Source organism: Epargyreus clarus, unplaced genomic scaffold, assembly GCF_041222505.1.
Source record: "Epargyreus clarus isolate Ecla_fem2 unplaced genomic scaffold, WU_Ecla_fem_2.2 ptg000006l, whole genome shotgun sequence".
Classification (NCBI taxonomy): Eukaryota; Metazoa; Arthropoda; class Insecta; order Lepidoptera; family Hesperiidae; genus Epargyreus; species Epargyreus clarus.
In genome coordinates this window covers 10,583,910-10,599,341 of record NW_027332214.1, presented here as the reverse complement: position 1 = coordinate 10,599,341, position 15,432 = coordinate 10,583,910, and the positions used below count along the sequence as shown (strand labels likewise).

The 15,432-nt window shown below is 50.6% G+C and overlaps 1 protein-coding gene across 3 annotated transcripts in view; it reads right to left on the bottom strand.

Annotated features, from left to right (window-relative positions):
- The window catches only part of LOC140742944 (serine/threonine-protein phosphatase 2A 56 kDa regulatory subunit gamma isoform), an 85,325-nt gene that overhangs the window by 34,530 nt on the left and 35,363 nt on the right, over positions 1–15,432 (bottom strand). The window contains exon 1 of one of the 3 annotated variants that reach the window (XM_073074027.1): positions 1,739–2,151. The exons of the other annotated variants lie outside the window; for them this stretch is intronic. Within the exon in view, the coding sequence (XP_072930128.1) occupies positions 1,739–2,090 (352 nt within the window). The 5' untranslated portion in view covers positions 2,091–2,151. Of the gene's footprint in view, positions 1–1,738; positions 2,152–15,432 lie in introns of those variants that run through there. 3 annotated transcript variants of the gene reach the window in all.

Genomic DNA, 15,432 nt, shown 5'->3' with positions numbered 1-15,432 from the left:
ATCCTATTCCAAACCTATCATGTTGATCCCTTATCCTTCCATGTTGATTACAGATGACAATAGACATAATTCACACTTTTTCTAAAAAGAAATAGAATCATCCACATTTGATCCTTAGGACAATGCGCAATTCAAGGATTTACCTTGAGTTGAAGACGTATCAAAACGTTTTCCGTCTATTTACTGTCCATCTCTAATTAAGCCATTGATCAGTGAGTGCTCTGTTTACTTCAGTGCGTCGGGTTTTCAAACAGCAGCTTTGTTTCCCTATGCTCTTATCATTGTGGGTATTATTTTTATCATTCTCCAGCATCATTACGTATATAGACATTAGTACATAGAAACTTCTTCAAATTAATCAGATATCTGTCGCATATGATACCTAAGCTACAATCATGATCTTCCTTAAGATGCGGTGAAAGCTTGATCAGATGGACAGGCAGTTACGTAGGTGGAAATTATAATGAAAGGCACTTCCCGAGTAATTGTATTCGTAACTAGAGAATCTTGTGAAGTACCTAATACTTATGAATGTTCACTGTAGAATTCCGGTCTTAATATGACATGCACTCAATACTCAACATCAGCATATCTATACATCTCTAGATAAGGATAGTACACATACAAAACCTACATGAAAAACATTTCGATTCTGATCGAATAGAAATATCGGAAGCATCTTGTAGTTCAAAAATACGTTGAATAAGAAAGCTGCTGTAACTATACGAGTGAGTTGGTACAAATATTGACTGTGAAACTTGGAACGAGTACAAATGGTCCATGAATTATATATTGAAAGAGAATATCGCTTGTGAACGATATTTCTAGACACACCTATCGATTTCCTAGAATAATTAAAGTTACGTAGGTACGTAATTACATTCTCCGGTCAATTTATACTGGTGACCTAAAATTTAACATTGAAATGGAAAAAGTATTTTTTTTTTTTCGAAAAAAAAATCCTTTACACCTCGAGGTTACACATCAGCCGGACGTGAGAAAATGATCTCTGTGTAAACAATGTCTTAGCGAAATTGGGCTCGTGACCTTAATTCTTATGATTAACAATGTATGTATACACCTTGAAAGTTAACATGACTGATAAGAGAAAGATATTTTTTAACCAACTTCAAAAAGAAGGTGGTTATCAATTCGGCCGGTATCTTTTTTATCCTCCGCACACTTGTAACCTACATACCGTGTAGCGTGAATATTATTAATCGGAAATCCATATGTATTGCAGGGCATGATAATGTCGCGTTTCATTTCCCATGGTGTTATAGTGTACAGTTAGCCGGCGACCGTCGGCCGCCGGTGGGTCGATATTATTTCTGCGGCGTTTTCGCCATTAGTTGGGACAATATTACATGGGTCTTGAATATTAATGCTTAAGTCCTACATTGAAGACGCAAGATTCGGATATGATATGTAATTTGTATGTGTTTAGGATCGTTAATAAAAATGTGTAGACAGGCCGTTCAGTCCTCCAACATGCACGGTGCGTCCTCGCTCGATATTGACGTTGGATTTGCGGCAACGATTAGAAAATCCGCAAGATAGTCCCGGCGGACGATTAACCGCTACATTCCAACTTTGCGAGATCGAAATAGACTCGATCGTTTCGAAGGAAGATATTCGAAGGCAACTAAACAACGCGTTCGGTTTGTAAACACAGGCGTGCTCCGGCTCGTGGGAGGATGATCAACACGTACGAGTAATCATGTCGTCGAGGACGAACCTTTGAGAAGCGGCAGTTGCACCATCAAGCTTTCCTTGTCGTTGGCCGGTGCCGGCGGGCGCTCGGGCGAGGCGGCAGCGAGGGGCGGCGGGGAGCGCGCGTCCGGCGGCGACGGCGCCTTCTGCGGCGGCCCTTGGCCCTCCATGCCGAACAACGCGAAACGGAACGCGCGGGCTACGTCTGTGACGCTCTCGGAACGCTTCGTGGTCTGACTCGCGACGAGATCGAGACCGGAGTGGAACGAGGGGGACTTGGGTATACCGAGCGGCGAGACGGCACGACGCGGCTTGCTCTCAGCGGCGGTGAACATCGCGCGTGAAGGCGCGCGCGCGGCCGGCCCGGCGTGGACCATCGCAGGCGGCGGCCGGCAGCGGCATCCGAACGGGAGCCGGCAGCGCCGGGACCGGAGCGAGCTGCGGGGGCGGCCGGACTGGCACGCGCCGCGAGCCGCCGCCGCGCCGCGCCGCGCCGCCGCTGCGCGCGCACCGCCGGCGCGCCCCGCTCGCCTCCCGCACACGCAACCGCTCTATGCAACCAACCTCACTAGGGCTGTCGGATGTTGGCCCACGTTAAAACTAACACCTTCACGGCACAATACCGTAATACAGAGACATTATAAGTTACGTCAGCGTTGTTATGATTATTGGCCTTTTTGTTTTAGATATCGGACTGTAGCGTAACTAAGTAGACCACTAAATACCAAATGCGTGGATTAATCATTTTAGTTAAAAAAAAATACCTAATAAAATGTTGTACTCATAGTAAGAATGGCATCTAGTAAGTAGTTTCTAAAACTACGCAAGTGATGCGTCACCCCTGATGATGGTGTATCAGTATAATTCGGCTGAGGTCAGGGGTCGGCACGCGCTACGCCATACTCTCTATTCGCATGATAAACAACCAACGATCAGATACGCGAACATTCAATCGACTGATGAGAAACAACACATTGGAACCGAAGTGATTGGGTATTGATGGATGAATAAATAAAAAAAAAAACTTTTTAAAAAATATTTTCAAGTAATCACTAACACACATATACACTTGCGGAATCTATGTATTATATTTATGATGCCGGTGCCATGCCGTGTCGGGTCGTCCCAATGAATATGAACACATAACGTGATCTTGCGATAAACAATACTTGTAAATAAACAATTATCATTATATCATAGTGTAACTGAGGGAACACAGTGACAAATTATCACTAAAGACTGCGGCTGAACGAGAGTGCCTTGAGAAAGGTTTTCATGCGCGAATCGCTCTTTCCACTTGGACGGAGGCAGCTCAAAGTAGCTCATAATACGTCTCAGTAACATAACTATTCACATTTTGATGTCAGAATCTGCTTTGACCCAGATCTCCACGTGAAGCGACGGTAGTTCCCTTTCAAACGGAATTCTATGTGAATACCCCGACGGTGGCAGCTAGCTAGCTAATTATAGTTATGAAAGAAGGTACAGAAACCATTTTCATACTTTTTAATATGCTCCATCCAGACTATTAATGTTGCGCTTCTAGTCTAAATGAATAAAAAGGTTGTGTCTGTGAGCGCTATCTCGATAAATGTAAAACAGTTTTTGATGGTATTTCCGCAATACGCTTATATGATTTTTTAATGAAGATTCAAGTATATAACATTAATTACATTATGTAGTTAACATTATCTACAATGCTGACAACAATATTTTATCATTGCATATTTATTCCCTTAGATAGTAAATGTTAAATATTATTTTCAGAAGCTTCCTATTGGTTTTCAAGAATCAAATTGAAGTCAATCGTTGGAATTACGTGTTTTTTACGAAAGGTTCAATTTCCGCTCGCCGGGCGATGTAGGAAGTAATTTGCAAAGCAAACGTTTTCACCCGCACAAATACAATAAATATCAAGAAACCCTAGACCACATAAATTCTCATTACAGTCGTAGACTACGAATTACCATAACTATGAAACTATGAAGGGCTCTGGCTGAAGGGATAAGTGAAATTATAAAGGGTCGAGTAGAGCCTTTACATAGTTGAATAATTTTGGACGCTTAGTTTCTTGATATAATAATATTTTAGGCTCGCTTTACGTTCTTGTTATACCTATACAGTAAATAAGTCTTTAGCGAAAATAATATTGTTTAAAATATGAATAATGCATAGGACATGTGATGTCGGCGACTAATTAACGACATTTAATTGAAATATGTAATTAAGCTATTTAAAATGTTATATAAGTCTGACTAAATATGTTTATATAAGTTACGTAAGTTTTAAGTTTAGGGATAAGACACGGTAGATGGCGCTATCGGTCGCATTTGTTGTATTTTATTAGAGTTTTTAGGTATTTTTATGAAAATAGTATTTAAGGTTAGGTTTTTGAGTTTTATACATGTTTTATGTTTTTAAAGTTTATGTTATCTCCTAGAATATGTTTCTAGCTTCATATTGATGTTAGGATAGTAAGAATCAATTATGATAATTTCGAGATAATTAAGATTATTGACATGTAAAATGACGTAACTTGTACATTTTTGTAATATTTTCGGGAATAACTTCGTAAGTAATTGAGATATGAATATATAACTTATGTAGCTAGATAGGGCTAATTATGAGGATTCCAACAATGTATAATACATATGTGTAACTTATGGAAATTGAATAAAGAATGTGTGAAAACTAGGTCAGCCAAAGTGAAAATGACACGAAAATGGGCCTAAAAAAGCGCGGCTCTCTTTACGGTATTGCTCTGGGGTAGCTCAGAAAACCAGTTTTCCGGCCTTAGCATCCTGCGACTGCGTTCGGCACCGCATCTGGAGCCTGTGCACATTACCCCCCCACACGCGCATTGTGACGGCGCCGGCGTAGCCCGGCTAAAACTTACTTGGCCGCCCCAACACCCACCCTTTGATAGCAAAGGGGCCCGGTGTTGGGACGTACCTCGCAAGGAAAATCGGCTGTTTGAAATAAGGCGGTGGCGGAAGAAGTCAAACTACCCCCCAAATGGACCCAGAAGAGGGAGAAGGCGCGAAGGAAAGAGATGGAAGGAGGAAATCTCGCCCTACCCTCGATTTGGCGGCAGAAGAGGGAGACGGCAGAGGCGAGCGAGATGGAAGATACCTCTCTCGCCCTACCCCCCAACTAGCTGCAGAAGAAAGGGAGAGTAGACGAGTGAGCGGGACAGCCGCGGAACTCGTAAAACCATCCCGACTGCCCCCCAGGAAGATCGTGGTCCGCGATATTTTTTCCGGCGCCCACGTCCCGGTATCGAAGCCCCTGGGGGAGCAACTAGACGAGATCGTCATAAGAAAAGGATCAGGGCGGCCCCTGAAGTTCGCTGGCAAACCCATGATGGGAAGCGCTGGCGTAACCACTAGGCCCCCGAAGAAGCCGAGAGAGGATTCACTGTCTCCCGAGACTCAGCAGCTCCCAGCGAAGGCTATGCGAGTGGCGGTCGCGGATGACAAAGGAAGCCTTAGTTCGACGACAACTACTCCACCTTCAAGTCCGACACCTACATCTCCGTCGGACTACGAAGAGGCAAAGGAGGAAGGCGCTGGCGCAGAGGATGCTACTGCTGTGTTTGTGGTAAGACGCGAACGCACTTTTAGGTCCCCCCCGCGTTCCCCTACCCCCCCATCTCCGTCCACAGGGACCGCGGCCATGGACGCCGGGCTGGACTCGACGTCCTACGCCGCTCTGGCAGCGACGCCGTCGCCGGCGCCCAGGGCCGCGACCCCACCAATCCGTCCACCCACGCCCCTCGCTCCCGCATCCCCCGTAGCCACTTCGTCACGGATGGGGTCGTATGCGGACCCGCAGCCAGGGACGTCTTATGCCGCGGTGCTGACTACGCCAGCACCCCCGCGCACATCGTCACCGAAGGCACCAGTACCTTCACGAGGTAACCCCCCCTCCCAGCAGGCCTCGAGTGCTGCAGCGGCCGGGAAGGCGTACCCCCCCCTGGTGGTGGAGCGGATGCCGAACTGGCCCACCCACTTCGCGGCGCTGCGGGACAAACTGGGTCGCGCACCTAACGCGCGGCCCTTCGGACAGGGCATAAGGTTTATGCCAGCGACGGCGGAAGAGTACCGGGTTGTCCAACGGTACTTGACGGACTTGTCCGCCACGGAACCAGGGCTCTCCTGGTTCTGTTATACTATGCAGGATGACCGCCCCACAAAGGTGGCAGTCAAAGGCCTGCCTAGTATGACGGACCCGGATGCAGTCACCGAAGCCCTAAAAAGGCTTGGCTTCCCGGCTCGTTTCGCCCGTCATATTCCACCTAGGCGAGGTAAGCCCGGCTGCGTGTACTACGTGCAGCTGGACCGGATGGCCGAAGCAGAGCTCGCGCGCCTCTACGGGGTAAGCGAGCTCCTGTTCATGCCGGGGGTGGTCATCGAGGCGTGGAGGGGTCGTTTCGGCCCCCCCCAGTGTCACCGCTGCCAGGCGGTGGGGCACTCCTCGGTGAACTGCCACCGGCCGGCCAGATGCGTCCGCTGCGCGGGGTCACACGTCGTCGGAGACTGCCCCGAACCGAGGGACGCGACCCCTAAGTGCGCCAACTGCCGCGGGGCGCACACGTCCAATAACAGGTCGTGTGCGTACCTGAAAAAGATGGCGCGCGTCAGGGGGATGAACGTCCCTCCGCCCCGTCCACCCGTCCCAGCAACAACATCCGCCCGCAAGCCATCCGCGACCGCCGCCAGGGAACCAGTACCCCAGCGAGTCGTGGAGGAGTTCGCGCCCACCGAGGGCGCGTCGCTTATGGCGCCGGCCAACCTCCCTGCTCCGCGCGGCACGAGGGCGCAGGGCAGCAGGAGGAAGGCCAAAAGGCACCAGCGGAGGTCCGAGCAGCAGGTGGAAACACAGGCTGCGCGGCCTCCGCTGACTAAACCGAAAGCGGCATCCCAGCCGCGCCCTCCGGTGGCCAGCGCTCAGTTCGCTGCCGCACCGGCACCGACTCCGGCAGAACATCGGCCACCTCCTCCAGCACCGACTCCAGCCCCGGTAGCTGCACAGGCGGCCTCCTCCTCCCATAAGGGAAAGGGTAAGGGCAAAGGCAAGAAGTCGCAGAGGGAGCCGGAAGTCCCCACGGCCCCACCGAGTCCCACCCCGCGCCCAAGGACGGTATACTTGCCGACCCCCGCTCCTCGCCCCCTACAGGCTCTGGGGATCAATACGCCGGCCGATGAACTGGTGGAGGCAATAGCCGCCATCAGCGAGGCCATTGCGCGCTACCCAGACCTTGTAGGGGCGATCAAAAACGTTATATCGAACACTCTCGGGTTCCAATATGGCAGTACCACTTAGGCTGCTGTATTGGAACCCGGGAGGCATCGTCCCCCAACAACACGGGCTCAGGCGTCTCGTCCAGGAGCAGGACGTTCACGTGGTGCTCCTGGGCGAGACGAAACTGCGCCCGGCCCAAGACTTCCGGCTGCCCAACTACTTCGTGTACCGCCGCGACGAAATATCGCCAAAGGGCACGGCCTATCGAGGCACCGCCATAGCGGTTCGTCGCGATGTGGTACACGATGTACTACCGCTCCCGCCGTTCACTCACACCCGTTCCATCGGGGCGGTGGTGAGTGCGGCGGGCCAGGAGCTGCGACTTTTTGCGGCCTACAGACCGCCTGGACCCCTCTTTGACCCGCAGGACATCCATACCATCCTGGACGATGGTGCTGCGACCTTACTGACCGGCGACCTCAATGCCAAACATAAGGCTTGGGGATCCAGAATCGCCAACCAGGTGGGACGCAAGCTGTACGAAGACTCTGAGGCGAATGGCTACGAGGTGATTGGGCCAGAATCACCTACGCACATTCCCTCGGACGAGTCCCATCGTCCCGATGTCCTGGACATAGTGCTCCATAGGGGTCTCCGTTGTCCCGTCCATGTGGAGGTGCTGTATGATCTGGACACTCAGCACCTCCCCATACTTATCACGCTTGGCCTAGGGGCCGATTCAGTGGCCTTTCAGCGCCAAACTCGAAGGGTGGACTGGGGAGCTTTTCAAGCCACCATGGGTGGCGTTAAACTCACCCATTCGCTGAACACGCCGGAGGGGGTGGAAGCGGCGGCCAGCGCCTTCTCGGCTTCAGTCCGGGAGGCGCTGGACGCAGCGACCACCCTCCAACCGAAGACGAACAGACGCGCGCGGCTCCCAGCCCACCTGGAGAGGAAACTAGCGTACAAGCGCTTATTACGCCGTTTATGGGCGCGCACCCGCTGCCCCCGGGTCAAGCGTGACCTCAACGCAGTGGCGGAGGAGTTGACTGCTGAGATGGCGGAGTATCGTGGGGCCACCTGGGAGGCGAGAGTCGACCAGGCTGGTGAACACGAGACCTCACTCTTTCATCTCAGCAGGCAGCTCACCCGAGCCAAAGCACCCGCCTGCCCACTCCTAAATGGGGCGGGCGGGCGGTGCTATGCACCTAAGGACAGGGCGGAGATCCATGCGGAGCACTTGGAAGAGCAATTCTCTCCTCACCCCGCATCCGCCGCCGTCGCCGAACACCACGAGATCGTAGAGGCGTGGGTAGAGGACTTCCTCGGGCGTCCGACACCGCCACCCCAGGGTTTGGAGTTTATCTCCCCCACGGAGACGCGGAAGGTCGCCTTGCGCCTACCGAAGCGCAAGGCGCCAGGCCCCGACGGTGTGCCGAATATGGCGCTGGCAATGCTGCCAAGAGGAGCCATAGTCACCATGACTAGGCTCTTCAACGGTATACTTCGCACGGGCTACTTCCCTAACATCTGGAAGTTGGGGAAGGTGATAGTTCTCCCGAAGCCGGGGAAAGACCGTCGTCTCCCGGCCAGCTACCGTCCCATCACGCTATTACCCACCATAGCGAAGCTGTTCGAGAGGCTGGCGTTGAAGCGACTGCGGCCGTCACTTATTTTAAGGGACGAGCAGTTCGGCTTCCGCGCCGGTCACTCGACAACGCTTCAGCTGACACGGGTGATCCACCATCTTACAAGCGAGACCAATTACGGACGACACACGGTCGGCGTCTTCCTCGATATCGAGAAGGCGTTCGACCGCGTATGGCATCCTGGGCTCGTTTTTAAGCTGTTGGAGTCGCCCGTGCCAGCTTTGCTGGTGCGGCTAATAGCGTCGTTCTTAGATGGGCGGCAGTTCATAGTAGCGGTTGAGAACGTCACCTCAGACCCCCGCCCAATACGTGCGGGCGTGCCGCAAGGCAGCTGCCTCTCGCCACTACTCTACGCACTCTACACGAACGACATTCCCACCCTCGAAGGTCACCTCGAGGAATGGGAACGGGACGTGGAACTCGCGTTGTTCGCGGACGACAGCGCGTACTTCGCGTCCTCTCGTGATCCTGTGCTAGCAACACGCAGGATGCAGCGCTTGCTGGACCTGCTCCCAGAGTGGCTGGACAAGTGGCGCATGGCCGTCAACGTCGGTAAGACGGTCGCGACACTTTTCAGCCGCAGGCGTACTATGCCGCCGCCGCTACGTTTCCGTGATCGGGAAGTAGCTTGGCAGCCCACAGTTAGGTACTTGGGATGTCACATTGATCGCTCGTTGCACATGAAGCCTCAGGTGGACCACGTGATCCGACAGGCCCGTGCTGCACGAGCGATGCTCCGACCAGTGCTGGCATCTCATCTGCCGACCCGTACAAAACTAAGGGTGTACAAGTTGTACGTCCGATCACGCCTAACTTACGCGGCACCAGCATGGTATGCCCTGGTGTCAGAGTCCAACCGCAAGCGTCTCCGTGCCGTGCAGAGCCTGACCCTAAGAACGATCGCGGGGGCGGGTCGTTATGTTCGGAACGACGTGCTGGAGCGCGACCTCAAGGTTCCGACCATAGACGGGTTTGTGGCCGGGTTGGCGCGTCGTATGTACGCACGCGCCGACAACGGTCCACATGCCCATCTCAGAGGCTTCGCGCCCCTCCACGCTCGACCCCCCGACGGTCGCCCGCTCCCTCGTGAACTCGAGGGGCAGGTGTCCTCCGACCATCTGGAGGACTGAAAATCTGCACACGCAGCCTAGCACAGGTCACGTTAGGACCGATTGCTGCACCGCTGCCACACGGCAGCCCACAACACCGGTGGGCAGTGTACCCACTGAGGAGATTGCCCGGGTAAGGAGGGATCCCTCGAGGCCCGTATTCCCTGCGCCATGCGGCGAAGTCACGCCGCGGCATAGGACGACCATCTTGCTTGCTTGCTTGGCCTTAGCATGTCGGCCGCCAATCTCGAAGGGTGGACTGGGGAGCTTTTCAAACCACCTTGGGTGGTATTAAACTCCCCCAATCGCTAAATACGCCGGAGGGGGTGGAAGCGGCGGCCAGCGCCTTCTCGGCTTCAGTCCGGGAGGCGCTGGACGCAGCAACCACCCTCACACCGAAGACGCACAGACGCGCGAGACTCCCAGTCCACCTGGAGAAAAAGTTGGCATACAAGAGACTGTTACGCCGTTTATGGGCGCGCACCCGCTGCCCCCGGGTCAAGCGTGACCTCAACGCAGTGGCGGAGGAGTTGTCTGCTGGGATGGCGGAGTATCGTGGGGCCACCTGGGAGGCGAGAGTCGACCAGGCTGGTGAACACGAAACTTCACTCTTTCATCTCAGCAGACAGCTTACCCGAGCCAAAGCGCCAGTCTACCCGCTTCTAAATGGGGCGGGCAGGCGGTGCTATGCGCCTAAGGACAGGGCGGAGATCCATGCGGAGCACTTGGAAGAGCAATTCTCCCCTCACCCCGCATCCGCCGCCGCCGCCGAACACCACGAGATCGTAGAGGCGTGGGTAGAGGACTTCCTCGGGCGTCCGACACCGCCACCCCAGGGCTTGGAGTTCATCTCCCCCTCGGAGACGCGGAAGGCCGCCTTGCGCCTGCCGAAGCGCAAGGCGCCAGGCCCCGACGGCGTGCCGAATATGGCGTTGGCAATGCTGCCAAGAGGAGCCATAGTCACTATGACTAGGCTCTTCAACGGCATCCTCCGCACGGGCTACTTCCCTTCCACCTGGAAGTTGGGGAAGGTAATAGTTCTCCCGAAGCCGGGGAAAGACCGTCGTCTCCCGGCCAGCTACCGTCCCATCACGCTATTGCCCACCATAGCGAAGCTGTTCGAGAGACTGGCGTTGAAGCGACTGCAGCCGTCACTTGTTTTAAGGGACAAGCAGTTCGGCTTCCGCGCCGGTCACTCGACAACGCTTCAGCTCACACGGGTGATCCACCATCTTACAAGCGAGGCCAACTACGGACGACACACGGTCGGCGTCTTTCTCGATATCGAGAAGGCGTTCGACCGCGTATGGCATCCTGGTCTCGTTTTTAAGCTGTTGGAGTCGCCCGTGCCGGCTTTGCTGGTGCGACTAATAGCGTCGTTTCTAGATGGGCGGCAGTTCTTTGTATCGGTCGAGAACGTAGCCTCAGACCCCCGCCCAATACGTGCGGGCGTGCCTCAAGGCAGCTGCCTCTCGCCACTACTCTACGCACTCTACACCAACGACATTCCCACCCTCGAAGGTCACCTCGAGGAATGGGAAAGGGACGTAGAACTCGCGTTGTTCGCGGACGACAGCGCGTACTTCGCGTCCTCTCGTGATCCTGTGCTGGCAACACGCAGGATGCAGCGCTTGCTGGACCTGCTCCCAGAGTGGCTGGACAAGTGGCGTATGGCCGTCAACGTCGGTAAGACGGTCGCGACACTTTTCAGCCGCAGGCGTACTATGCCGCCGCCGCTACGTTTCCGTGATCGGGAAGTAGCTTGGCAGCCCACAGTTAGGTACTTGGGATGTCACATTGATCGCTCGCTGCACATGGTGCCTCAGGTGGACCACGTGATCCGACAGGCCCGTGCTGCACGAGCGATGCTCCGAGCAGTGCTGGCATCTCATCTACCGACCCGTACTAAACTAAGGGTGTACAAGTTGTACGTCCGATCACGCCTAACTTACGCGGCACCAGCATGGTATGCCCTGGTGTCAGAATCCAACCGCAAGCGTCTCCGTGCCGTGCAGAGCCAGGCCCTACGAACGATCGTGAGGGCGGGCCGCTATGTTCGGAACGACGTGCTGGAGCGCGACCTCAAGGTTCCGACCTTGGACAGGTTTGTGGCCAGGTTGGCGCATCGTATGTACGCATGCGCCGACAATGGGCCACATGCCCATCTGAGAGGCTTCGCGCCCCTCCACGCTCGACCCCCCGACGGTCGCCCGCTCCCTCGTGAACTCGAGGGACAGGTGTCCTCCGACCATCTGGAGGACTGAAAATCTGCACACGCAGCCTAGCACAGGTCACGTTAGGACCGATTGCTGCACCGCTGCCTCACGGCAGCCCACAACACCGGTGGGCAGTGTTACCCACTGAGGAGATTGCCCGGGCAAGGAGGGATCCCTCGAGGCCCGCAGACCCTGCGCCAAGCGGCGAAGTCACGCCGCGGCATAGGACGACCGCTTTCGTTTCGTTCGGCCTTAGCATGGTCTCAGCAGAGAAGAAAACCAAGAAGACTCCTGAAGAAGAAGACTCCTGGAGAAGAAGAAGACTCCTGGGGAAAAGAAGGAAGACGGAAGCGTTCCTGCGCAAGAAGAGGAAGTAGGGGTTAGGTCGGGATAGGGAAGAGGCTTTGGCTGGCCTACACTCTTGTTTCTATTGCACGTCAATTATTGTTTCTATTGCACGTCACCCCTTTCCCGCACCTCCCCTCGCTACGGTACGGGACAGGCGCAACTCCCCGACGCGACGACTATCACCACGAGCGGGCTTCCGGCGCCGGACGGAAGAAGGCCGTCCGTACAACATCACGCCCGCACCCCTATACGGTCGCAGGTTAGGTGGCGGCGTGGCATACCACCACACCGCCGAACACAGCGCCCCGCGACAACATGTAACCTTATTGGCATAATAACCTACAAGTTAGGCATTTTAAAAAAAATCTAGTGTATAGGACACCATCTAACCTTAATGGCATAAGTAAGAACCTACAAGTTCGGCATTTTGAAAAAAATCTAATTTCAACAGCCAGTTTATACGAGTAGATGTAGTATGGCAAATATCCTTTCTGATATATCATTGTAAATATTTAAAGGTTTTTTTGAAATTCTTGGCACTTGATTTATTCAAACTAATACTAATTATTATAATATCGAATCTAATTCTGAAATAAATGATTATCATTATTATTATTATATAATACAAATGTAAAGACTTGATATAATTTTAGAAATGAATCAGAGCTTCAATTGAAATATTATTAACTAACATGTTATGTGGGAAGTAGTACCCACGTAGACCACGTAGGCGTTTCATTAGAGATTAATTTCTATTAATACCCTTATTAATACAAATTGATTTGATATTTCATTGATAATTTCTTTTTTTTTCTATAATTGCAAAAAAAACACTTAATTTAATATCCTGCATCTCAACGATACAAAAATCGCAGAATCATAATATAATCAACGCATGGTCTTACCGGTATTAAAATTACAAAACATTCACAGCACAGCATGAAATCTCTTTTGAAAACCAAAATGAGCATTTCACAAAGGAACGCGTAAAACACCCTCATAAGCCTCCCCGTTTCCCGTATCATCATAATAGTCACAAAAAGGTTCGACACCGCAACCCCTTGCGTTGAAAACTTTGTAATAAAAAATCGCTGCGTTCATGCACAATCTTCACCCACACAGACGACGACTAGACATAGTCGTTTTCAGTTATCGGTTACAGATCCGTTTTCCACTCGAAAACGGTTCCGTAACTTATATTTAGTTTTCATATCGATATGGAAAACTGTTTTTTATAACGATATCATAAGCAGTTTGTTATCTTCTACGAGCAAGCTAGTTTTATTAGTAATGTTAGTAGCTTTCTCACCTCAATTAGTGTTAAAAGTTGAACTGACAAATATACAAGACGTAGCGAATATACTTTTGACGGTTTTAGTGTACCTTTGGTAGTTTGGTTTTGTAAGTTTCGCTCGATTGACTGGTTATAACAGTTGACCATATCTAGTGTATCGATATAGTGTTATATATCAAAAGAAACGGTTTTACGGTATGGTATATCGGACCGTGCCTAACACAGACGATTTCCTTGAACGCAAGGGGATGTCAGTTTGTTTGTGAGTTAGGGGAAGCAGGGGTGAACCCCACGCATTGGCAGCTACCAAATTCCTACCAGACGTCACTTCCCCCTGCATTAGTCAATCGATTCTTAATAGTTATTAAATTGAGTGAGTCACTCGGCAGGAACTTGACAGAAGCCACTATCAATATTAATCGATGACAATAATATCGTAATTAAATATCAATGGAAAATTATGAGTTGAACTAATGAAGTGGATCAATCATTTATTAGAACTTAAATATCAAACATAAACAACATAATATCATATAACCAAATATGATAAAATAACCAAAACCCCATCGAAATTGGATTAGTAGTTTTTGAGAAAATGGCGGAATACTTAACGGTCGAAAACAGAACCTCCTTATTTGAAGTCTGTTAAAAATAGTCTCTACCAATCAACGATTTAGTGTTTCAGTATTTAGACGTATTTGGAAATTAATCACGGCAATCATTAGTACGCACGATACGCAATCGTCTCCGGAAGAGGCGCAATCTTATCTAGAAACCATTATGTTGGCCTCACAATCTGATATTCGACTACAATGGGCCATAAGTTTACTATCTGAAACGTTTGACCTACCTTCGCTTGAAATCTGTTATCTACGGCTGTGTCGATTGTCATTTGGAGACGATTAGCAGGTTAACGTTGCAAGATAAAGAGAACCAAACTTATGACCTTTACAACTATTTTATCGAAATGAAGCTCTGGTGAAACATCTAAGGGTCCAATATTCATACTTTTCCCCTCTGAGAAGTTGCACAAGCTTGTGTTCTTTATTATGCATAAGTGGATCGAGCAGAATATCAGAATTTTGCTTTTATTCTTGTACGTCCCAAGATATGCAAGATTGCAAGCGAAATTGCATGGACTGTCGAGAAGATTTGACTCGTAGTGTAGTCTGCGCTAAACCGCTAGTCCGCTCTAAAGTTGTTGCGCGAGCAGGTGTAGTCATACAATTTAACATGGCGATGCGATTCATTTCTTCTATATTCGGAGCGGAATAGCAGTTTTACGCGGACTATATATACCGCATCGCCGATCCTACGATGCTCTAATCCACCCAGGCACATTATGATTATTTAAAAATTAATGACTTTTTAAGTGACTTTAGCACTTTTTCTACGGTGAATGCAAAGATAAATTTAACCGACCAACCAATTAACGTAGGTACATATGGTACAAAAAGTTATAATATTTTACGGAGAGAAAAAACAAACTGACTATTCGAATTTTGGTTTGGAAAACCCCAAGTTTTTGTATTGAAAATTTACATTAAATTCTAAGTGGAAATAAAACTAGCTAATGTTGATACGTATTTCAATGACAATGGAGCCACAACTTATGTCATCAAAGTGCAGTCGTTCAAAGATCAACAGGTTAGGTAAGATTTGATGCAAAATAGCGTTGAGAATACGACGTTGCCGCTGAACAATGAGAAGTCTATTGTATGTATCTAACAATAGCTTCAGATATAATTCTGTAAAATTGAAAAGGTTAACATTCACGCCGCGACTACGTGTTTTATACTTACGTTACTATCTAAAAGGTATCGTGGAAAATTCTTGTTAATAAAGATGACCTATCAAAT